General features: G+C 38.9%; 2 protein-coding genes across 6 annotated transcripts; one reads left to right on the forward strand and one right to left on the reverse strand.

Annotated features, from left to right (window-relative positions):
• Positions 1-908: 908 nt before the first annotated feature.
• LOC143300663 (cobalamin trafficking protein CblD-like) lies at positions 909-22011 on the reverse strand. 5 transcript variants are annotated; one of them, XM_076614508.1, is made up of 9 exons: positions 21931-21951; positions 18815-18877; positions 14414-14456; positions 13865-14003; positions 11549-11778; positions 6710-6806; positions 5199-5335; positions 2882-2968; positions 909-2126 (listed from the first exon to the last, which is right to left on the reverse strand). In XM_076614508.1, exons 3-9 carry the CDS (start codon positions 14423-14425, stop codon positions 1878-1880), a joined length of 951 nt encoding a protein of 316 aa, XP_076470623.1. In that variant the 5' UTR covers positions 14426-14456; positions 18815-18877; positions 21931-21951; the 3' UTR covers positions 909-1877. The 5 variants fall into 5 exon arrangements, with proteins under 5 accessions (XP_076470623.1, XP_076470631.1, XP_076470647.1 ...); XM_076614516.1 differs by having other exon boundaries at positions 18815-18874; positions 21931-21946; XM_076614532.1 differs by lacking the exon at positions 21931-21951 and adding an exon at positions 19864-19946 and having other exon boundaries at positions 18815-18874.
• Positions 21965-26878, forward strand: LOC143300655 (mitochondrial protein C2orf69 homolog). The gene is given in 4 exon segments (XM_076614486.1): positions 21965-22053; positions 23490-23897; positions 24953-25630; positions 25632-26878. Coding segments are annotated over 3 exon segments (1263 nt in total). The 5' UTR covers positions 21965-22053; positions 23490-23510; the 3' UTR covers positions 25830-26878.
• Positions 26879-26978: the final 100 nt, after the last annotated feature.

Below are 26978 nucleotides of genomic sequence, written 5' to 3' on the forward strand. Positions count from 1 at the left end.
CATACTGTGTAAAGAGACAAAAACCTGTATATTCCTCCAAAGCTTATAACAAAATATAGAAAAGGAAAACATATCGTAAACAACTGATTACACACACATGCGCTCGCACACACAGACTCACACAAACACATACACTCAGAAGAAACACATGCTCACGCATTCACACACACGCACATACACACACAACTGATCACACACACGCATAACACCACATACATACAAACCCTACTTATGCACACAGAGACGGAGAGAGAGAGAGAGAGAGATGACTCATAGCATCCTATACACGCACAATCAAAGATATTCAGTCACACAGGTACATGCTTTTAGAGAAAGTGATGGAAAGGAGTTATAGCTGAAGACAGGCGAAAGGGATGGGGCGGGGAGGGGGGAGGGTAGTAGTGTGAGAGTAGTGGGGTAGTGAGGCTATTGAAAGTAAAACTTCTCTATTTTCCTTCACTAATTGCAAATTAAACCTGAAATCACTATTAAAAAGGTATGGGTCGTGCATGACCCACATGAGCTTTCGAGGGGTGACCACGTTTTTTCCTCTTTAAAAAGCATGGGTCATACACGACCCACACAAGCGTCCGTGTGTAGTTAAAACGCCACCTTTAATTACTCACTTACTAATTAATGAATTTTTTTCATTTTTTGGCAAAAGTTGGCCTTTTAGATGTAGGAAGCATTTCTGAAATTTCGTAGAAAAATAATAAGAATTGGCTGAGATATTGGCATTTTTGTACCCTTCTGTGTCATGTACGACCCACAACAGCCAGCGAAGGTTTAAAAACATGTATTTTAATCTTAAGATACTGGGATTAAGTGCAACACAAGTATTGGCTCATGTATGAAGTATTAAAAAATCATTCATCAGCAACATTGCAAAATCTTGTATAATCTGAACACAAAATTTCAACAAAGTTTTATTCTTCGGTCTTCAACTGGTTGCTTTCAAGAAGATCCATTTTCATTTGAAAACTATCTTACTCTTAGGCATAAAAGATCCATAATGTACAGTTAATGTTCTTGAGCCTTTTGTCATCACACATAGATTCATATCTGGACCTCGGAGATTGAAGTCTTGCCACATTCAAGTATCTACAAAACATGCCAATTTGTGTGTGTGTGTGTGTGTGTGTTTTGTGAAATTAAAAAGTGCTGAGCTTTACTTGTAATAAACATGTAAAATAAACATGCCATGAACATTTATAACATAATATTCACTTATTCATCACACTATGACTGCATCCCAAGTCAATAAACCAAAGCAAAACTAAAATCTACATTTCTGGTTAAATTCAGTGGAGATGACAAAACTATCTTGCCATTAAAAAAACAACAACTCAAAAACACTTTGAGAAGATACAACACAAAACAATTGACCTGTTTCAATCTCTGGTTGAGTAGATGAATCCATTAGCAATCTTTAACAGAAATTTCTACTGCTCTCAGATCATGTGCAGAAATGAACAACAGGAAGTGGTGACAAAGAATGTCGTATTCCATAACATTGTAATCCATGTGTATACTAGAACAGTTGAGCACAAAATGTAAAAGACTGAATCTCCCATGTTAATAAAAACAAAACAAAAACCGCATTCTAATAGGATACAATACAACACAACATTCACCCAAATGGAAGTGAATATATTATAAATGGCACGACCAGTACATCCATATGGGAATTTGTATGGGGGCTGAGAGAAAACTTCCACAACAGAACTCATCCTGTTCATCAACAGTGACAACCAAAAAACCCAAGTTATTTAGAAAGCACTGATTACAAAAAAAACAAAAAAAAGCACACAGCATAACAAACAAACAAAAAAATCTCTTTAATTCATACTGAAACGACAGGGCAATGAACAAGTCAATCAGGGATGTGCTTCACATGTCTCAATCCCAGCCTTCACTTCACACGTGTTCTTCCCAGCCTGCACTATCTGTGAGATGACCGGATGGTCCACGGGTGCATTGGTAAAGAGGCAGCTGACGAAAGCGTGGGTTCCCCACATGTAATGTCGAATCACCTTGCAGCAACCCAGGTCATCGATTTCAAAGCCCAGTTTGCGATAGCGCTCATCCGTTTCAAAGAAAGTGGCGTTCGTGTGAGGGCCTTTGAACTGAAGGAAACAGGTGGAGGAACCATATCAGCTTCACAAGAAATACAGTGACAAAAACGTGTGATGTATATATCTATAAATATATATCTATATGTTAATAACAATAACTTTTCATTCTGTGAGTTTAAAGATGCAGTTCTAGATGCAGTGTTAAGTTGTTTTTTCTTCTTTTTTTCCACACTTTATCGAGATGGGAGAAAGGGAGAATAAGGGGCGGGAGGGTGGGGGGGCAGGGGGTGAGGTTTGGGGGGGTGGGGAGTGGCGCTTCCAAACACATAACGGTCTCTGGCGCTATGTCTGCATGAGGTGTTTATAATTTTCTTTACAAGCATGCATATTCCATCAAACATTCCTCATTCATTATGAAATGACAGACATCAACTGAAATTTTCACAAAGTAGACGTACATATACAGATCTAAACATTTATTATTTTTATTATGGATAGCTCAAGTGCTGTTTCCTAATCAAAGAGACCATATAAATAAAATCATAAACAGAAACTAAAGAACGTTAAGTCAGTGTTAGTGTGTCCACATATACAATTGCCATTGTGATGCTACTTGTAGTGATGCACTTTTTTTCTTCTCATTTTTACTTGGTGCACCAACAAACTAAAGAGTTAAGAATAAAGATGGGAGAAAAACCAACTGCAGATCTCACGTTAACTGTACTTGGATGACTCTTGCACTCAAAAATAACAAAAGAACACACACAGACACAGAGACACATACATTGCAATACAACAGTACTTACCGGTTTTCCAGTGGAGGGGTCAACAAAATCTGCCCAGAACCCCTTTTTCGACAAGGAATTGCATATTTCCACTGCACCTTGCATGAACTGCAAAAAAAAAAAAAAAAAAAAAAAAAAAAAAAAGGAATGAAAATTGTCAACATACTGAGCAATACAAAGGCCACCAATACAATCCATCATCTCTCTCCCTTTCTCCAGCCTCTGAAATGAAAATGATCTATTACATGAGAATGTTCAGGCGTGGGGACAGGACACCTCTCCAAAAGATATAGCCAACATTCACTCCTTCTCCCCTCGACTAAACGCAAGCAGGCAAAATATCCACAGCACACATAATGTATGTGCGCACACACACACACTTGGAGAGAAGTTACAGCAGAGATTACCATGTACTCAAGTAATAATAATTATAATAATGATAATACATAGTTTATCTATAGCGCGATATCCAGCACCAATGCTGCTCAAAGTGCCTTACATCATCCAGTTGACTATAAACATGCCTTAAAAAACACATCAACCACTATCTGACAATGGAAAACATCCAGTGTGTTCATAGGAATGAAAAAGCACACTTAAGAGATGAATCAGATTATAAAAGCTATGAAGTAAACAAGGCTTAGATTAAAACAAAATGCATTTCATAGAACACACACACACACTCACACATACACACACAAATAACAGGTACAGCTACATATATCTCCAGTGCAGGGACAGGACACCCCTCCAAAACATACAGTGAACATTCACTCCTCCTTCTCCCCTTTACCAAAAACAGACACCTCAGTGAAGGGTTGTCATCTCACTGAGATAAAACTCAACTTTAGGTCAGGATGTCAGTCATTGTGGACTTTTCATCACTGAACTGCATTTGATTTGGTCAGCAAAATTAGTCACACCATTGATCATTAAAAAAAAAAAAGTAGTGAATGCACTACAAACTCATGACACACTGATCTCCTTTCATCAAGTTTTATTCAAAGAAGCATTAACTTCATGATCAACTTGATAAAGCTCTTTTTTGAATGGTACTGATCAAAGGTTATCAAAACTCCAAGACTTATCATGATCCTGATGGGCAGAAAATAACTTTCCAGTCTTAGAAATTGTTCCCTCATTTTTCCAAGACCTTTCCAGACTTCCACGGCTCTGTACCACCCCTGCTTTCAGCCCCAAGAGGCTAACAACCGCTCTAGAATAGTTGGCTATTTCCACATTTTCTTCGCCTCAAAAAGAGCAAATAGAGAGGGAAAACCAAGGCAAAAGCATGTACCATAAAATTCGGACTATCAACCACAACTTTCCCCCGAAACTTCGACCCCTGTGGCTTAAATAACGGTACGACTTGTTCAAGGATATTTCCCAATGTTGCAGGTTTTCCTATTATGCGTTCAGGTTAAATTAAGTTGTTGCCATCAGTCTCCAGTCTATTTTTAGATTCATATTATGTTTCAAAATTTGTTTTGACTCTTTGTAAGTTCAGAACTCACTGTAAAAGAGTGCTATTGATATCTGTTAAGTTTTTTTCCTCTAAATTACACATGGCCTTTACACACACGAAACATTCAGTTGATCGCCCTTGTTCAGACAACTTCCATAATGCCGAAAAAGACGAAGCAAGGCATTTGATGCAGCTTTCAAACTGAAGGCGACTGATCTGGCTATTGAAAAGGGAAACCCAGCTGTTGCCTATGAACTTGGAGTGAATTAATCCATGATCCGACCTTAGAGAAAGCAGAGGGGCGAACATTCTCACTGCAAAAAGTCACAAAGATGGACTCTTGAATGCAGCACACAACAGAGATGCCACTAGCTCCAGCCAGCAAGACTCATCCGACAGTGAAAATAGTCCTGGGTCAGCGATGCCACGGCAGAAGAAGCTGTGCTTCCGTTGTTCAATTCCAACACTGAAGACAATGCTTTCAGTGCTTCAGTGGAAATGATGACTATGATGAATGAATAAATGTGACTACCGGTAATTGTCAGTGTGTGTGTTAGTGTTTATCTTTGATGTAGCTGTATTATCATTTTTGTGTTGATTTGTCACTGAATTTGTAACACAAGTTGTGCTTTGCATGCATATGACAAGTTTCTATGGCTGTCGAGTTTCTCACGTTTTGTGATTAATTTTTGGACATTTTTTCACTTAGTTTTTTTTAGCAACATTTGCGGCTTATAAATCAGTGCAGCTTATGTGTATCTAAATTCATTAATTTTTTTATTATTATAAAATTCAGTGGATGTGGCTTATACAACTATGCGCTCAATAGTCCAACTTTAACGGTATGGCAGTGACGGAACTGTCAGCAGTTACCATTTCCAGGAGCTGTTCCCGTTCAGCATCCACCTCCATGGACCAAACAGTCATGTCATTCTGTGTGTGCTGGCTCAGAGTGATGACAGTGAAGGGGCCCTCCATCGTGTTCCGGTCTGGAAACAGGTCTGCAAAATCTGAACGGAAAAAAATGTTGCGTTGTACATGCTGCTGGCATTGCGCATTTAACTTGTAGTTGTATGTACACACACACACACACACATGGATTCTGACTGAAGTCATAAGCACACCATTACCAACATTTATTATTTACTTCTTCTTTGTGGGCTACAACTCTTACGTTCACTTGTATGTACACAAGTGGGCTTTTACGTGTATGGCCGTTTTTATCCTGCCATGTAGGCAGCCATACTCCGTTTTTGGGGGTGTGCATACTAGGTATGTTCTTGTTTCCATAACCCACCGAACGCTGACATGGATTTCAGGATCATTAACGTGTGTATTTGATCTTCTGTTTGTGTATACACCAGGCACTGTTACCAAGATTCAAACCTAGGACCCTCAGATTGAAAGTCCAACGTTTTAACCACTCAGCTATTGTGCCCGTCTATTATCTGCAAATGATGTGAATGTACTCTTGGTGTTTTTCGTAAGCTTCCATAACAGAAAATTTCCTTCATTTTGCTTTTTTTTGTATGCATGTGTAGTTATTTGTTTTTTTCGGTCTCAATGTCAATTGCATTATGAAAAAACATCAAAAAACAAAACAAACAAACAAAAAAAAACCCAACAAAAAACAAAAAGAAAAGAAAAAAAAGAAATACCACTGAAACTGGTTCCTCAGTGTCAAAAGAAAAACCACCAAAACAGGTTTAAATCAAGAAAAAACAAAACAAACAAACAAACAAAAAAAAAACACCCCAAAATAAGCAAACAAAAAAACAGCAAAACTGGTTCAATTTCAATGTAAAAGCCACAAGAACGGTTCAGTTTGGGAAGAAAAAAAGAAAAAGAAACTACAGTTCTTTCAACTGGAAAAAAACAACAACTATAAACATTTGTTCAGATTAAAGCAAAGAGAAAACTCAAAAAGACTCTCCATATTAAACAATAGCAATCCAGAAAGTAAAGATTGCATATTTGATTTCCTTTAATCTTTTTGGGGTAGGGAAGATTACAAACTGATGAAACAAAAGAACATTGATTAAATACTGCCATCACAACACAGCTGTGAGTTTATAAGTATACACATGCTTCAGTGCTTGTGGTGAAGTTGTCAACAAATCAGCTTAGAACAGCATATTGTCACACCTCATAGATGGTTTGCTTCTGTCTATGTTCCTTTTTTTCTGTTTTTTCCTCTACAGTGAAAAGCACATACCCCCTCTCCCCCCCCCTTTTTTTTTTTAAAGCTTGGTAGTTGATGAACATGAATCACACCATGTTACTGTCAATGCAAGACAATTTCTATTCTTAAAACAAATGTAGCCTCTGTGTGTGTGTGTACGTGTCTGTGCATGTTGTATGCACGAGCGTGCATTTTGGAGTACCTTTTCGCAAAAGCACAGGACAGTCATGTGCAGCACATTCCATCATGTCTGAGGCCTTTGGAGACGTATCCTCTGCTATGTATTCTTTCAATTCAGTCTGCAATCAAAAACTCACTTGTCAAAAGTAGCTCACACACATGCACACACACAGAAACTATCCTCCTAAACAGACTTCCTCCCTTAATCAAAATATGAATGGATTTGGCATTGTATCAATATGAAATGTTGTGGTGAATGTATTAAACATTTCCTAAGCAGTGTTTCACTGTTAGAGAGAGAGAGAGAGAGAGAGAGAGAGAGAGAGAGAGAGAGAGAGAGAGAGAGAGAGAGACAGGGATATGGATGATTTATTCATTATAGGCCATGGCACCTAATGAAGGGGTGTGCGAACAATGCATAATATACACAACATGAAGAGCGAAACAGATAACAAGCAAACCAAAAAACAAAACTAAGCATTAATTATAAGTAACAGAACAGATTAGGAAGCTGCTATTTCTCTAAACTTAAAATCCTTGTACAGGTACAGAGATAAATTACAAACAACAGTGACATCAGTGCTTGACAACAATAAACTCAACTTAAACACACAGGGCTGTTTGTAGTATTTAGGTCAAGTGAGTCTTTATCTAATATTACTAAGTGCTTCACAACAAAGGACAAAATGTACTTCATCTTCTTTTGATTTCTTGCATAATGGACACAATAAATCAGATTCCTTATATTATGTTCTGCACCTTAAACGATGGACAGCCAAATCAGTTATACCGAGTCTGAATCTTGTTTGTAATACACTTGAGATGTCTATCAACATTTAACGACAAATAAGGTTTCATATCATGATTACTGCAAAATGTTCTATGAAGACTGCACCTTTCATTTGTACTAGTTTGTAGATCCCAAGTTTGCCACCTGCAATCAACTAGATGCTGACAAAAAGTAAGTATGAAACTTTTAAAACCACCAACACCCTGATTTAACTATACATGCCCAAATCCATTTTCACACAAAGGTGTACATTTGAAACCCAGTTTTTCTTACCATTGACATCTAAGTGGTACAACATTTTATAAGCTTTATATGGTAGTCTATGATTTTCCATCTGTAATAATCTTAACCAGTACTGAATTGAACTGACAGCACAATTCACATATACTGGATAACGATTGGTTTCACCATAAACTAAACCATAAGGCGTTCTCTGATGTAGTCCCAAAAGCCTTTTAATAACAAAGAGATTAACAGATTCACAGTGGATTGCTGCTTTATCCAAGCCCCATAATTCCAACCCATACTGCATAATAGGTTGTCTCTGTGAATCAAAAAGCTTGAAGAACAGTTCTAAGGAATTGTTATTGAGTAAATACAACTTCTGCATAACACATATCAAGGCATTCTTAGCTTTACTGGCAATATCTTTACAAGCGACAACAAAACTGAGATGGGTGGAGAAAAATATTCCCAAGTATTTGTAGACATTAAATACATGCATTTGAACACCATCATATACCCACCTTTCCCTTACACCTAAGTATCCACCCTTTTGGAACACTATAGTATTACTTTTCCCCATATTAACTCTTAATTGAAGTCTTGAAGCAGCTAAATAAAAGTTATTTAATTGAGTCTGTAAACCTACAACTGTCTCTGAAAACAAAATTACATCATCAGCCAACAAAAGAATGAAGAACTCAAAAACATCTGGCATCAAAGTAACTCCATTATTAATAACGTGTAATGCTAACTCATTTATGAAGATAGGAAAAAATACCGGGCTACATACATCACCTTGTTTTACTCCAGCAGAACAATTAATATAACCTGACAAGTTTCCACCACATCTTACCCTATATTTGAAATTGTTGTACATGCTTTTAATACATCTATGCAATTTCCCTCTGTTACCATGTTTAATTAAAATGGGCCATAACAGATTTCTATTTATGGAATCAAAAGCTTTCTCGAAGTCAATAAAAGCTACATAAAGTTTACGGTTGTAAGAAAATTGTTTCTGTATTAGTGCTATCAAAGTAAACATAACTATGATATATGGTTGACTATCTCTTTTTAAAGCCTGCTTGATGTTTACCAGTAATGTCATTTTCCTCAACCCACTCTTGTAATCTGTTATTTATAATAGAGCTGTAAAGTTTACTACTTACATCGCTAAGAGATATACCTCTATAGCTATTAACATTATCAACATCCCCCTTTTTGAACAATGGCAACATTATTGATTCTGTCCAGTTTTCAGGGAACGCACCACTATCAAAGAGAGCACTAAATAGTTTCAAGAGAAAATCAACCACCTGACAATTTGAATTTATCAGTAACTCATAATAATGCCATCAGGACCAGCTGCTTTCCGTGTTTTAAAAGCTAATAACAGATCTTCTTTAGAAATTGGACGATTAATGTAATTATCAGTGTCATCAAAATACAATTCATCAATAACATTAATATTACTGACATATTTCTCTAATAAAGATTTGAAATGCTGAAACCATTTGTCAACAGTGATATTACTTCCTGGCTGTTTTCTTTTAAAAGACACTTTGTGAACTGTATCCCAAAATTAATAAGATGATCTAACACTCTATCTTTTTTTTTTTCCCTTTCAAGTAAATGTTTGTATTCATGCCTAGCAATCGAATATTCTTGAAAATCTTCAGGCTTTAAAGATCAACAACTAATTCTTAATGGTCTTCTAACATTTCTCTTCTTTACCTTACACTCATGACTGAACCAGTCACATGATTTCTTACAGACATACATTGCGTCATACAAGCAGAGCGTTCTTTCATACATTCATTGAATATATTCAACTTCAAGGTATCATTCACATCTACGCCTATTTGATTCATTGCACAGTCTAGTTTCACATGGATTTCTGGCTTAGACAACTTATAAAGGAACACATCAACATGTGCATCATTCCAAGCTATTTTTTCAATAACCACCTCATAGAGAGAGAGAGAGAGAGAGAGAGAGAGGGGGGGGGGGGGGGAGGAAGGGAGAGAGAGGTGGTGGGAGCATGTGTTAATGAGAATGTGTGTGTGTGTGTGTGTGTGTGTGTGCTTGTATCTTTCAATTTTGAGTAAAGGAAACTTTCTACTGTATGGTTCCAGAATCAGAGAATCTTTTCCAATGAAGACAATTTAGTACACAAGGAAAAGAAGATGCAGAGACACCAAAAACCGAACACTAGTTGAAGGGTGTCTTGAATGTTGTTTTGAAAGCAGGAAGTCTATTGGAGTTTGGTTGATTTGTTTTCAAACAAATAAAAATAAATCAATTACCCAAGATACATCGCTACGTATTCAAGATTGCTGTAAACATCATACATGTCATGTACCTGCAATCCATTAAACTAAGGTAGGCATAAACCGAGATGGAAAAAGATAAACCAATACTTACAACAGCTGTAGTAGTAGAACAGTTAAAAAAAAACAACTGAAGAAGCAACTGAGACACTGAGATGTAAAGACACAGAGAGAGAGAGAGAGACAGAGAGAGAGAGAGAGAGAGAGAGAGAGAGAGACAGGCAAAGAGAGAAGCAGAGACAGAAACAGAGAGGAAAAAAAAACAAACCGAAAAGAAAAAGAAAATTTACCACAGTATCCAGCACAGCCACAACTGAATCAAACCCACCTTACCCACAAACTGACTTTGGGCACACCACAGCTCACCACATACCCACACACAGTCCACGGAATGTTTGTATATACACACACGGCTCAGACACACACACACAAGACTGTCCACTAGCACTCAGAGTGACCTTCAAACATTTGCTCTCCAAGGCTAAATATGACAGCCAGGCTCTCAGATACTCCCCCCAACAAATGTAGGTCAACACTGAAACAGTGTGCCTTGCCTAAACGAATCTGAGATAAGACCATGCATGGAGATGAATACAAGGCTGGAGTGTCCTGACCCACATTCATTTTGTTTTCCTCTGTCAGTGAAGACTATTAAAAAAAAACACCCCCAAACCAAAAAACCCCAAAAACCAATAACAAAACAAAACAAGGGAACACACACACACACCAAGAAACTATACCATACATTTATCATTTTCTCTATTTTGCAAGAATGTACTGTTATACGCATAATGTAATGTCTGTTGAAACAATGTATTAGCTACTTTAACTGAAAGATTATTGTTTACCAGAATCACTGATTTGAAACAAACAGAAAATCTTATTTTTTTTACAAAATGTCTTTGATTTTAACTTGGCTGTTCTTAAAAAGGGAAAGAATATGCTGTTTATAAGCTGATTTGATCGACTGGAACATACACTCACACATATGTGTATACATGTATACACACACACTCTCTCACACACACATATACATACTTACACAAAGGCCAGCGCATTTTAAAAAATACATACGTGCAAGCACAGACATGCCCCAGCACCCACACACATGTAGCACCCCCCTACCCCACATGCAAGCACACACACACACACAACATACACCAGCTCACACACACACAAGCACTCATATAAACAAACACATGCAAGCCCACAAACACGCTAGCACTCACACAAATCAGGACATACACACACAAGCCAGCACACACAAACACACACAAGTACACACACAAACACATACACACACAGTCATGCAGGTGCACACACACACACACACACACGCATGGACAACTACACACACACAATCCCAACCCTCCCGCCCCAGACCCACATCTACAACATAAAACAACCGTCCCCCCACCCTGTGCCTCACCCCCAAAAACAACCACCAATAAAAACACAAAAAAACCCGTCATGCCTGCAACACAATAAACACATCAGGACACCGCACCACACAGACCTGCTTGCTGTGAGACAGGTAGTGGACCAGGACGCCAAAGTGACGCTCCTCTGGCTGGGGAGGCAGTGTGATCACAGGGTCCACGAAGGAGAGCTCGGCGCCCGCCGGGAGGCCTGTGTTTGAGGCCGCTCTGACTTCCTGGATGACACCCACATTGCCTGGCATTGGGAAGCGGCGGTCAGCAGAACACAGAGGTCCCAGGGAAGGGTCTGGCCACGTCACTTGGGTGACTGTAGATGAGTGCCATGGGTTGTGAGGTTAAGGTTTGGGGTTAAAGGCCCCACTTCCTTTTACGGCCACCGGGGCAGAAAATTCATTATCATTGATACTCATAACACACACACACACACACACACATATATATATATATATATATATATATATATATAGAGAGAGAGAGAGAGAGAGAGAGAACACTGAAACATATCTAATGTCATTAGCTGTACAACTCTAGTGACATGTGGGTACAACCAAAACAATAATGGTGAAAACAATGAAACAAAATCAAACAGAAAAAACACAAACAAACTTTGTAGTTAAATAAACTAACTCTTGTCAATCCATTTTTCAAGTTAACAGAACCAAAAATCTTTTTTGTTGTTTTGTTGTTGTTGTTGTTGTTGTTTATCTGGGTACTGAAGCTCTTACCATGTATTACTTTTCTTTCAAATACTATATCAGTACATGCTTCAACAATAAACTCGCCAGTGTTCTTACTGTATCATGATCAAAATTCATTTTCAGCATACCAATGACATCCTTACTCCTTGCAATACTTGTTTGGAAGATGACACATTTATCAAGAACATTATCATAGGCTTTACAATGAAATAAAAAATGTATTTTATTCTCTCTTTGGAACCCACACACTGGACATGGGGAGAGTGTGGATGGGTCAAAATAAAACCACCTTGGTTGTGTGTTCAGGCCAAGTGTTCTCAGTCTAAATCTGGCATACTTATTCTGTGCCATTTATTTGTAACCACTTGAGCATACTTTTAAAACTCAGAAACCAATCCTATTTTTCAGAACTTTCCATTTTAGAATGCCAATTTTGTTTTTATGAAGCTAAAAGTCTTTCTTTAAATTCTGAAATAAAGCCCTCTTCATATCCCACTCCCTGACACATCCACACAATCCAAAATCCATGCACAGTTAAAAATCTTTTTCACAAAGTATGTCCAGTTTTCTTTTCCCTTGTCCTGTTCGACGAATAGCATTTCTTATGCCTGTCTAAAGAGTTTTGATACTGGCAGCCTTAATAACTTCAACCAATACTTTATACATTCAACATATCATTTTACATATAAGGGTATCTACCAGTTTCTCCGTACATTAATATATCTGAAGCATGCATTGGGGTCTTGTAGAAAACGTTTGACGGCAAATGTATACATGTATTTTTTCTAAATCTCTATAATCACAAAATCCCTAAATTTCAGCACCATAAAGAAGGGTTGGCTCAATTTGTGAGTTAAAAAGTTTCCAGAATATACATGAATCAATTGAATTTAGTGTAAGCAAAGATCTCAGAATTTCTATGACCCCCTTCTTTTGCTTCCTTCATGTTTCTGAGACCGTGCTTTTCAAACTCAGCTTTGTTGTAAATAGTATGCCCAGACAGACAGAGATAGATAGACAGATATATCTTCAGTCAGACTCAGAGAACAAACTTCAAGCCATTTATAAACATGGAATCATTTGTACAACAGGCTGCCTATCTGGGTACAGCCGATCGACTCATTCAGTAAGATATCAAAATGTGCACGCAAACGTAACAATAAAAGAGTAGCTTTTCCTTTGTGACTGGCTTTTTTTATTCTTTATTTCTTTTAATCCCTTGAATTCATTAATTCTATAAATCCCCTTTATATACCACCCAGGACTACCTGGTCTACGGTTACACAATGGGCGTTGCCGACAGGATTGATCCAAGAATAGTCTTTTAGTGCAATAATTCTTTAATCCCATGCATATTATCTCATCTCAACCACAACTGCAGTGTCTCCACTGACTGGGACCTGTTCTGAAGCTCCCCACAACCACAATAACATCAAGCCAAGCTGAGAATTGAGTCACCTGCAGGCTGGAGAAAGAGGGGAAGGCCCAAGATGAACTAGCAGCAATAAGCTGAGACGAGACCTCAAAACTTGTCGACAGATGATAGTGTGATACCAGCGCTTTGTCTGCCTGTGGAGCACTTTGCCTCATGTGTCCAATGCTGTAGAGAGCATCTAATTTACTAACAGTAAGTCATTATCAACTGACTGGTTTTCTAGTCAGCCCAGGCAATATTTCACCATGCTCAGTACTTACTGTCAGGTTCATCTATTATGTAGGAAGAGGTGCTGCCACTGTACTCATCTTGAGATGAAAACAGGCGGAAATGTTGCACAACAGCTTGCAGACTGGGCAAGTAGGCACGCACACACTGTTTGTAGGGGGCAACAAGCTGCTGCACGTTCCACACACACACAACAACAGCATGGGTGAGATGGAGCAAAAGCTACAAGATCTCATTCACACACACACAGCAGCACACACATACATGTATACAGACACAAATGCACACACACACATGTACACACACCCAGAGATGTACACACACACACACACATACACACAGAGGAAAATCACACACAAAGAAGCACACACACACACACACACACACACACACACACACACAGAGTAAACAACATGCAGCAAAAACAACAAAAAAACAAAACAACCCCCCCGCCCCCCCAACATATCATATAGACACACTGATAAAGTGTATGACATGTGAGCACACACACACATTAATACACACACACACACACACATCCATCACCACCACCATGTATTCAACATTAATGGTATACATACCCTCGCAGCCATGTCTAGAGATGACACAGCTATGTTGGATCCTCTGACAAAACAAACATAAATTGAAAAAAAATAGATATATATCATCCATGGCACTGGAATCAATCCTACTTTTTTTTCATGCTTATGCATGCAGGCATTTATGTGTGTGTGTGTGTGTGTGTGTGTGTGTGTGTGTGTGTGTGTGTATACTTGTGTGTTTGCATCTTCAAAGATACAATGATATATGCAGAATGTCACAAATTAATGATTAATTAAACATGACTGTGAAAATCAAAGAAAGTTTCCAACTTAACCATATCTAAACTTGGCGATGCGATAAACTACTAAATGCTGCAGAAGTTCGATGCTTCTGGTCATTTGGATGATGACTTGTTCTTACAGTTAGACCATAACGGCATAAGTGTTACAGAATAGTTGTTGATAACACACACACACACACACACACCACACCTCTACAGATGTACTCACACACACAAACACACTCATTTCCAGGGGTGTGCATCCATGGACAACATTCGAACTAATGTCCCTACCCACCCAAATATAATCAGAAATTTGCCTTCTTCACATAGTGATGAATTGGACGCTGAAATCAATCAGTCAATATCGACCCCCCCCCCTCCATCCCCCATAAAGTCAGTATGTTACAACTGAAAATACTCCTGTACTTTGAAGAAATTTCACTAAACAAAAATCAAGTACTGAAAATGGAGAATATGAAACTGAAGTCTTGAAAATCATGAAAATGAATACTATCTTGAAAAATGAAAACTTTCTCAATGTCTTCTGTTCTAGTCTCAGTCCCTTTCACCCCTCCGTACTTCTTTCCATTATTCTGTCAAAAACTAGTTTGGAGAAAAGCAGTATTTTCTGACTGGTTCAGATGATTTCCATTGATGAATGCTGTTGTTCCTGTTTGAAGACTTTCAACAACGATGGTTCATTGAAAGGCTTAGTTATTGGTTTATCAACACTGATTTTCATAGCCACATTCGTGACCACTGCCATTTCTTGCCTGAAACTGTTGACTTGAACATTCACCAATAGTAATAAGAATCACTGAGCATTGTTACAGAAAATCTAGCCAAAGATCTCTGATCCTCAGAAGCCTTTTTTTTCTTTGGGAAGATCAAGAAACGGTTTGAAGCATGACCAAATCAGCTTGGGCAGAAAAGAAGAAGCAGATGCTTTTCCGACCAATGCATGCACTGAAAACATTATTTTCTGGTCAATCAAGCAGTAGGGCACTGGCAGAAACTGAGCTTTTGCATGCTTGCAGGATAACGCTGTCTTCTTCTGACTGGTCAGGTCGTTTGGGGAGGATCGACTTGTCACCAAAATTTGTCACACATGATGTCTGAACTAAAAATGACATGTATTGGACAGTGAACTCAACTATGAAAAAGTAATGGGACTTTTTTCCTCTTCAGCAATGGAATGATCAAAATTTCTCAACTCTTTATTGGTTTTTGTCCGATATATAATGCTGATGCATACCACTGCATTTCAAACCCACATCCTACATATGTGCAAGCATGTGAGTACACACACACACACAAACACACGGACAATGTGACCAAAATCTAATTTCATAAATGCTGAAAAATATATAATCTATGTCATAAATATCAAAAGAAAACAACAAAGCAGGCCATGGAAACAAACCTCTTGGGAAGAAAAAAAAGAAAAAAATGAAGAGACCATGACTGAATGAAAGGAAACCACAACTGACATAGAAAGAAAAATGAAGGAACGCAGACAAGTGATGAGAAGAGGACAGTGTGGATAGGAAAGCCTATGTGAGAAAAGGGTAGAAAGTAGTGAGATGTCATCACCCTTTTCTCACATAGGCTTTCCTATCCACACTGCCCTCTTCTCATCACTTGTCAACGGGCCTATGGTTCGAAACGTCGTATCCCACTAAACAAAGAGGATTCATCTACCACCAAAAAGGTTTTTATAAACTTTAGTTTTTTGTCTTGAAGAATCCTGCAGTCAATTTTGTCTTCTTCCCTGAAGGAACGCAGGTCTATCCAACCCTTGGTTTAATGCCTTGACCGCTGCTGATGAATAAGATCTTCAGAGAAGGGACGTAACCTCATTTAGGTAAGACTAAGCTTTCAGGTCAGGATGTCAGTCACCATTCTTTGTCTTTTTTCCGTCTTGGAATCATATTACCTTCTGTGAGGAGAATCAATTATCTCATTGAAAAGTATACACAATGTTGGAAATGAACTTAAAACAGATGCCACACTGAATACACTTCACCAAGGTTCAGCAGTCAAGGGGTTAAGAGAAGCATGACAATGTTCAATGAACGTGCTCCATCAGCATGCCAAATTATATATCAACATCAACCCACCCATTCTTATTAACTGCCCAACCACCAGTTCTTTCGGTGCCAACACATCAGCTCATTAGCTGCCAAACCACAAGTTTATTAGTTGCCCAAACCACCAGTCCAACACCTACCAAACCACTCCTCATTTTCGCTCTCCCTGAGCACCCTCAACACAGGTGCACTCACAGGTACAATGTGATTTCTGAGTTTGTCATTCACACTGGGGACAGTTTTGTTTAAGGTCAACCAGCTCTGTACACCAGACGAGTGTGCATGTCATATCATGCACTGGTCTTCATCATAAATTGTATGTGGTGTAAAAACGGTACTTTACTACATGCATGTATGCAACCCAGACTCTTTGTGATGCAAGTACTGGGTTCAGTGCAGTGGTGGCCTTGTGATAACATGTCTGTCTAGGAAGCCACAGGATCAAATCCCACACCTGTAGTATTTTCACCCCCTCTACTAGACCTTGATGGCTTTCAGTGGTGGTACTAGTAGTCATTTGGATGAGATGATAAACTGAGGTCCAAAGTGTAGCATGAATTTTGTGCACATAAAAGAACCCATGGCAACAGAAGGGTTGTCCATGGTAAAATTCTGCAGAAAAACCTGCTTCGAGGAAAACAAAATACACTTGCAGGCACTTATCCACCCATGTTCTGTATTATACTGTTTTGTATGAATTCATGTTCTAAAATTAGTAAAATTGCTTGCTTTTTGTGCAGCATCATGCTGCTGAGTTGTGCCGTACTGCATGCACCATGCTACACTTTAAAAAACCCAAAACAGATAGGTACTGCACAGCATTGTATTATGCATATCGCAGGGCTGCACATCACATAATACAAACAGTGCATCATGCACTGCAGTACAGTGAAACCACACAAAAGTGGGGGCAGATCTTACACTGACATCCTAAGTAACACTAAAGAAAGCTGAAAAATGTGAATAGGTGTGGACTAAAAAATCAAACGACAACAGCAAAAACATCTAGCTTGTCAGAAGAAAAATGCTGATGCTTGATGACACTCTTTGTACTTTGATGAAATATCAGAAAGAATTCTGCATGAGCCTCTCAGCTCCCCCCCCACCCCCTTCCAACCCCTTCCCCCACCTACTATCTCCACTGCAGCCTTTTTCTTTCTTTATTGAGTGCGAGTGCATGCATCTGTGCGCACAAGTGTTTGTGTGGATACAAAACAAAGAGCAGAAAGACAGAGACAGGCAGTGACAAACACTGAGATAGACAAACAGGGAGACAATCCAAGCAACCAACAGACTAAGTATACTCTGTTAGTGTGGGTTAGTGGCACAGTTCAAGAGACTACTGACCAGTTACCAAACTCATTTGTTTAAATTGTGCCCTCTGAAAAAAACAACATCATTTTCTTCATTGTTATTGTTATCGTCAAACTCTATTGTGAGATGACTTCTATCTGCCATTTTTTAAAATGTTTTAATTAGTGCAGCTACAGTTTCTGTAATCCAGCCCAACAACAGCCGAATGTTTTGTCAAAGATAAAAGTCATACACAAAATGCTCATGTCATCAAAAACATGTTCAGTTCCCTTGAAAGCATTGGTGAGCAATGTTAAGGCTAAAGCCAACAAGCTAAAAGCACTGAATGAAAAGAAACTGATTGAGAAAGCAAAACTGAACATGGCCACTGCAGTTAGAAAATATCCAGATTCAGTCCAAGGGAAGTAAGCGGGTGTCTGGATGAATCAGTATTCAGGGTACAAATAATTAAAATCTCCACAGAAAAACAAAGATTACAACCCCTGTCTATCTCCTGGGAATCAAACACAAAGTTTTTTTTTTATCACATCAAATGAACCAGTGTAATATCTGCACCAAGATATTCTTTGCAAGTACTGTGGTGTGGTTTTTAAAAATATTTAATTTAATTTTTTTTATTTTAATGAAAGCAAGGCATTGACAGGTTAAAACGTTTTTTAATTTTTTTTTTATTGCAGTGTTATTGTTCAAACTTCAATGCTGATTTTTAAATATTAGGGAAAAAGAAATATCAAACACAAATATCTTCATACCTTGGTTTTATTAAACAGCTGTTCCAGCTGAATGCCTTCTTTTCTTCAAAATGTTCTCTGCTGTTGTTATGAAACAAATTAAGTCTTAGTTAATTCAGTCTCTGCTGGTATTATGAAACATATTAAGACTTAGTTAATTCAGTCTCTACTGGTGTTATGAAATATATATATTAAGTCTTAACTCAGTCAATATCAGTTTCAAAATTTTTCTTTTCTGTGAGACAACAAAATGAAATATTTGCTATTGCATAAAATTAAAAACCGTGAAGAGTGGAGAGGGGTGGTGGCCAGGTCAGCAGCGGTGCCCCAACGGTCTGAACCCAGACTACGGGAGAGGTGAAGGTGAAGGTGAAGGTGAAAATTAAAAAAGTCCAAAATTAGCTTGATTTTTCAAAATTCTTTGTGTGTGTATGTGTGTGTGTGTCTGTGTGTGTGTGTGTGTGTGTTTTGTGTGCACGCGTGTGGAGCTTTAATGTGACAAGATGAAAATGGCGCAGGTGGATCTCATCACAAAAGTGTATTTCGTAATTATTTTTATCTTTGTATCACTTTTAAATGCCATGAGTAACTTCACTAAGCAAGAGTTTTGAACAAAAGTAGAGCAAGGTCAGTGTTTCATTTTCAACAGAGACATTATCCAGGATGCAAAAGATGTAGCAGACTCCATACTGTCTCCTTAAACCCTTGACCTCAGAGATTAATCTGAAAGTATGCACTGCAGCATCTTGGCTAACAACAAGGTAATTTTCTTGACAACTGACGAAGTCATGAAGCCATTTGCAATGATTTGTAAACTGTGCGCAATTGACATCATGTAAGTGAGTCTTGTTTCAGTCTGAACTTCAATCTTCAATCTTCTTGTCATGCTGTCTTGTTCAGACCTTCAAGTTACTTGGTTGATGGAGCTTTTTCCGTCTGTTCTTAACATGGTTTCTGATCCATGGCTTTAAGTTATTGTATTTGTCAAGTTTAGATGTTATCATACTCTGTGATCAGGCCATGGATTAAAGAATTAAATCTTATTCATGAATCACAGGTCTTCAACTGACATTGGGGTCACTGATGTCTCAAACTCAGGGTGGAGATCTTTTGTTTTTTTTTCTCTGAAGTAACTGGGTGTTGATCCTCGATCGATACAAAGTTTGGTGCTTCATGGATATCCATACGAGAATGTCACTGAATGACGTCAGCAATCCTTACTACCGGTAAGTTCAGTTGGTAAAAGTTCTTCAATCTGTAATAAAAAAAAAATTAGTGGGAGTTTGTTAGCAATTTTAGAGGGAAATTTGGCAAATATAGAGTCAGGAAGAGGTGTTAAGGGTGACCAATTTGTGGATCAAGAGTTTGATTCCTGGTTGGACTTTTCTGTTGGGACCAGTTCTATCAGCCATTAGTGAAAAGTTCATGCCAGACAGTAGCGAAAGCGAACTCAGGAATCAATAATGGCCCGCATTTCCATGAAATGCTGTAACTGAAATATGCATAGACTTTAATTGAACAAGAATTGAACGTTACATTCGTTAATTATTCAGGACCGATGTTGAGCTGCTCGCTAGACACCGATCGAGGATCGATGCCCAGGGCCAGACTTTTCTTTCACAGTGGGAAAGTTTGCCTTGCTGTGGAAACAGTTGAGTACCCTTCCTTAGTGGTAGGAGTAGGGACTGGCATTTTTGCCTTTAATAACAATAATAATAACATAGCCTATTTCTATTTCACCTTTTATTAAAATACAATAATGCTCAAGGCACTTTACAGGAGTAAACAACAACAACAACAAAAAATCAACTCTACACAAAAATCACAACCACATGTAAAAATCTTGAAAACCATTCCATGTGAACAACACAGTCACCCCAAAGGAGGAGCTAGACCAAATATCATCATCTATGTATTATAAAAAACAAGTACTGATAAAAGCACACACAGACGAAATGCACACACACACACACATAAATGCACACAAACATGAAACACACACAGGCATGCACGCACGAGCATACACACAAACATCAGTATTATGATATATGTATGCATACATGTGTATACACGCATGTCCGACACACACACACAAATGTCCCCTCTTTGTAACATCTTTGTTGGTCTGCACTGCAGGCCTCATTTAATTTATAAAACATGTTGCCAAACTTTGGATCACAGTCCAGAAAGTTCTTAAAACTGCAGTGTTAGTATCTTTTGCAAATGAAGGTGGTTGCGAGTTCCACATGTTAACAACAAAACAGAATTGTTAGATATTCTTTTGTGCAAAATGATTTAACCAATATTTTTCCTTCAGAATTTCTTGTTATGCTTGATTGGCGAAGAGTAAAATAAAGTATTAGTATCAATGTCATCAACGTTGTTAATAATTTTGTAAGTCTGTATCAAATCTCCCCTAATCCTTGGACTTCTCAGATGGTGGACAGGTAGTAGGGAGGATTCTATAACGACTGCTTCATGTTCTCATATCCCCGGTATGACTTTCACTGCATTAACCAGTGTTTTGTTGTTGGCAAAGAACAGCTCGGTGGTATAAATTTTGCTTGTGGCGATCCTTGTCGGTTCCAAAACTGACCCATGATGGTCTTCTTCTTCTCTCGTATCTGCCCGCCTTCATCAATTTGAAGAATCTGACATTTACAAAGGTTCCGGTTTGCTGTTGTGTTGTGGAGTTTGTTTGGGTAGTCAGTGCCTAATTAAGGGGACTGGACAAGGGGTCTGGGGCCACCAACCTCCTTTTCAGACCTCTACGGCTCTAGACAGACCACACACATGGTAATCAACTATGAGGATAGGGTTGGCTGGGGAGCGTATTGTTTCACATTGTCTGTCGACCAATCCACATCAGGGAGATTGAAATCACGTCTTATCCAGATTATGCGAGTCTTGTGGATTCTTTTGCAAGGACTCGCCAAAGTGCTCTCTGAGACAGCCTTGAACTTCATCAAAGATCATCTGGTTTGCAAACCCAGTTTTACGAGTACAACGGCTAAAGTGTTTCGCATTAACCTCTCGTACTTATCGGGATGGGATAGCAAGAGAGAACAGTGTTTCGAACATTCAAAGAAACACCCAAAACGTAAAAAAAACCAACAACCAAACAAATCCCAACCTACCTATTTAGTTTTTGTCACCTTGTTTACCGGATATGACCAACTGAACAAGGGAGAGCAGACATCTGACATTATTTGTCCTAGCAGACGGACTCCCCCTCTTTCGCCAAATCAAGAACGAAGCGTGTAAGTTATGTGACACTGCACTGCGCTTTCCAGGACAGATACTGTTTTTACAAGAAAAACGATTTTGTCGGTCTTCACCCACCTTTACCATAGAATATGTCACAGATGACGCACTTCTGATTACACTGGTAATTTTTCATTGTGATTGACCGGCATCAGAAGATATAAAATTTTTGAGTTTATCGACCATGTTGTTGATCGATGGCTGCATCTTCAAAACATACAGTTCCATTAATTGTGAGCAGGATAAAATCCCCAAACCATAAAAACTGAAGTGATAATGACAAGTGTTGACGAAATTCTCTGGATTAATTGCCTGGTCATTCTGTGTGTTCCCCTCCCATGAGAGGTTATTTCCTTGATGTATTGTATTCCTCTGACTGACTCAGTGAACCTCCTTCAAAATTTGAAAGTGGAATGGGGAGCCCAGAGTGGCATGAGGCAATGTGTAACTTTCAGATTCAAAAGCTTACATGGTTTTACTGCCCTGGGCAGGCAGTTTTTAAGTGAAATGAGTGAGCTGACAGGCTAGCTGGTAGACAACAACGAGCGGCCCACATCTGGGAAAATGTTAAATCCTAAGAAAAATAAAAGAGTACCTAAACAGTGAGGTGCAAGGCCATCACACCATTGATTGCCTCACAGAAAGAAAGATAAAGAGAGGGAGTGAGAGTCAGTCTAGCATGAAAGGTAGAGCATGATCCTGTGCAAATCAAACGAAAGTTGACATCATTTCCAAACCAACATTGCTCAGATTTCTTCAGAACGGAACAGACTTTCTTAATCTGCGCTTTCCAAACTACATTGGACTGAGCAACACACTAGATGCCACGTTCATGGCATCAGATATCTTTTTCCATCTCTCTTGAGGTCAATCGTTGGTAGTATGTGTGCATACACATGTGTGTGTGTGTGTGTGTGTGTGTGTGTGTGTGTGTGTGTGTGTGTGTGTGTGTGTGTCTGTCTGTCTGTCTGTCTGTGAGGAGTGCCCTGCATGTGTACAAGTGCATGTATGTGGATGTTGATGTGCGTGCATGCATGTGCAGTGTGTGTATATATGTGTGTGTGTCGTGGGAACTGCAATTTGTAGGAATGCATGTGCGTGTGGGTGGGTGCATATGTGTGTGTGTGTGTGTGTGTGTGTGTGTGTTCAATCAATTTATTTAAATATTTGGTGATGAAGCATGACTATGAATATGTTATATGGTAAAATATGGATATGCACTCGCACACACACACACACACACACACACTTACACAAACACACATGTGCACGCACACACACACACACACACACACACACACACACACACACACACACACACACACACTGACACACATGATTTTTGACATCACCTCACAAAAACTGCCAATTTTCCATATCAGGGATTAAAAAAAATGAATCAATTTTGTTGTTGTTATTGTTGACATTTCAGTCAGGCCACCAGTAAGACTGGATGAAGCCACTACACTTGGTGTGCTTCTCCACACTGCTGCTGAGAAACTCATTCCCACAGCTGCTGCGCAGCAACTCCCTTTCATATTCCTCACGATATCAGCCCCAGGACGTAGCTGACGGATTGTGCCCCCAGCTTGCAGGTCTTCCCTGGCTGCAATACCTGCGATTTCCTCAGTGCAGTCTACACCAGGGTCCAGGCCCTTACAATCTGTGCAGGGCTGAGTCTGGCAGCATGTCTTCTTCGGGGTCTCATTATGCCCAGCACAATGTGCGTCGCCTTACCGACCTGTTTCTGATCAGCAGTGGGGATGTGATGGATGTGATTGTCGCTGGTCAGCGTCAAGAGGCCAAGGAGCGGGTCATCTTCTTCGGTGGAGATGTTCAGGTGAGGTGTGGTGACAGTTAAATGGTATTTAAACTGATAACGATTATGATGATAATAATAATAATCATCATCATCATCATCATAATCATAATAACAATAATATTGATCATGACAAGGATCATAATGAAGATGATAATATTACTGATAATACTACTTTTAATAATGATGATAATGTTAATAACAATAAAGATACTACAACTGCTACTACTAACAATGATAAAAATGATAATGATAATAGTGATAATAGTAATAATAATAGTAATTCATTTATATAGTGCTTTCAAACCTTCAAAAGCACTTTACAGTAACATGTGAGTCAGACAGACACAAAGCATACAAGAATACACAGAGACACTCAGAGGAACACACACACATATGCACAAACACAAGCACACACAAACACTCATGGAAGAATAAGATATGTGGATCTGCAGAATATGGATATTGAATTGTCCTGAATGCTATATCCAATCAAGGATGACATTTTCAGGCAAAAAAACAAAGAAACATAAGTACACATGTTGCATAAGTGCACTTGAACACCCTCCCCACTCTCCCCCCTAACACCCCCCGCCCACACACACACAGACACATATGAATGCATGCACACACACATACTCACACATACATATATACACTCAGAGTATGTTTTTTTTATTTAATATTTTTTTTATATCAGTATACTTTGTTACGTTTCTTTTGCATTAATCTTTACAGTTGACTTCTTACATTGATTTTTCGGAACAGAAGGAAGGGAGTGTGCAGACTTCATGCAGATCAACACAAGATCTGTTTTTTCACCTTTGCATAACAATAGAATGTACCATGTTATATGATATGTATATAGCCTGTAGTGAATATTGACCATGTATTAGCTTGGCTACAGACATAAACAGCATGACTAAATGCATGATTATTTCTTCTGAAATTACTTAAATAAAAAAACAAAAAAAATACTTGTACAAAATATAACACAGAATACAAACAGCAAGAAAACACCTTTATCTTTGAAAAAAAAAAGAAGAAAGAAATTGTTTGAATGTCTTTTCATGCAGGACTATCCAGAAAACATGCTGAGCCATCGTGACAACGGCAAGTATGTTCGCTGGAACAGTGTGTCTACGGCAGGACGACTGTGTGAGCGATTCCCCACTGCCATGGTCCTGGTTGTCAAGCCTCACCACATGCACCTCAAGACCTTCAGTGTTTACAGTCAGTTTGTCCAGTCCAATGACTTTGGTTGCCCCACCCATTCCTCAGACTTTGGCGCCTGGAAGAGACTTGTGGATGTGTATGAAGAAGCTGTGGGTCTGGCCCTTAGCCCCTCCCATGATACTCACAGTGGCAGTGATCCTCAGAGCGGCAACAGTGTTTCCAGCAAAGCTGGTGTTGCTGAGAACTCTTGTGGTGGTTCAGAAGTCCCCCAAAGCCACAGCTTGCCTTCAGGGCAGAATGCTGCAGCAGATTCAGAAGAAACAAAAGCTGAAGCTTCAGAAGGAACAGTGGTTGACAGACGATTGGGACAGACAATTCCAGATGTTCCTGTGCACCTGATTGGCTTCAGCAAAGGTTGCATCGTGCTTAACCAGCTGGTGCACGAACTTGAAAGTGAGCAGGACAACAGCAGAATTAAAAAATTCATAGGTCAAATTCAGTCCATGACCTGGCTGGATGGAGGTCACAGCGGGGGCAGCAATACGTGGGTCACGGATCCAGATGCTGTGGGGCACCTGGCTGCCCTTGGGCATCAGTATCCATGTGCACGTTACACCTTACCAGGTAAAGGACCCCATGAGGCGATGGATTGGCAAAGAGAAACGTCGGTTCGTGGAACTGCTGCGCAAAGACGGAGCCAAGGTGGCAGACAAACTTCATTTTGAAGATGAGCCCAGATCCATTGAGAACCACTTCAGAGTTTTGGAAGAATTCTAAAGTGCTTTAATTGTTAAGAAATTGTTTTCAAAATGGATTTCACTTTTTTTTTTTGGTGTTTTTTCATTTTGTTTGTTCACTGTATATAAGTTTTCATGAACATCTTCTTCGTCTTCTGTCTCCAACCACAGGGGCACCACTCAGGACCTGGCAACCAATTCTCTCACCTACACATCCATAAATGCTTTGTTTCAAACATATATAGTTTTATTCTGTGGCTACTTACCACGTCAATCTTATGGTGCTCATGTGTTCTGTCCATCATCTATATTTTGCTACAGTTAGATTTCATGAATGGCATGCCATGTTAGTTGCATGTTGCCTTTTTTTGCACAAGATTATTTACACAAAGGCAAGATAATGAAGATTTCTGTGCACAGAAGCACACACATGCACATTTGTTCACATCTGTTTAACCAGTGTTTAAGTGTGTAGAAGCTTACAGTTGTGTAACAGGTACATGTGTATTATTTGTGCAACAGTTTGAAAAAGGTTACTACCTGCAGTTTGTTAGTAAGTTTATCATTTGTACAGCACAAGTTTGTTCAGTATGTAACAGTTGGCAAGATGTTTGCTATAAATTAATGTCCATTTCTTACCCATCTTGTGAATGTATGTTCTTTGTAATGACTCTTGGTTTGGAGGGAAGGCAAGGCAAGAAGGTTATTTCATGTGCCCCCTAGAGGCATTGAAACATTGCACATGGGCATCTTTTACATCTTTTAGGGAGGAGGAGGAGGATCAGGAGTGCGGGAGGTGGAGGGTGAGGAGGGAGTGATGTGGTGGGGCTGGTGCTGTGTGACACCAAAGAATGAGATGCAATGTAAGAACTAAACAAGAGAAAGTGATGAATGATAATCTTGCGATGAAGAATGATTTGAGCTCAGTTAATTTGTATTTTCCATTTTCTGTGTGCATGAAATGTAATAGGTATGACATCTTTTTGGTGAAGATAGTGTAAAAACTATTCAGTCAGCTAGTTTTGATTATATGAAGGTGCCATGTGAGAAGATAATGTGATATAAATAAATACATCTTGAATGGACTGACAAGTTTGAACATCTGAAGTGTCTTTTTTTTGTTTTTGTCCTCTAGTTCTGTTTTTCAGTCTCTCCGCCTCTCTTATTTCTCTCTCTGTGTCTGTCATGC

The sequence above is a fragment of the Babylonia areolata genome, chromosome 2 (assembly GCF_041734735.1).
Source record: "Babylonia areolata isolate BAREFJ2019XMU chromosome 2, ASM4173473v1, whole genome shotgun sequence".
Taxonomy (NCBI): Eukaryota; Metazoa; Mollusca; class Gastropoda; order Neogastropoda; family Buccinidae; genus Babylonia; species Babylonia areolata.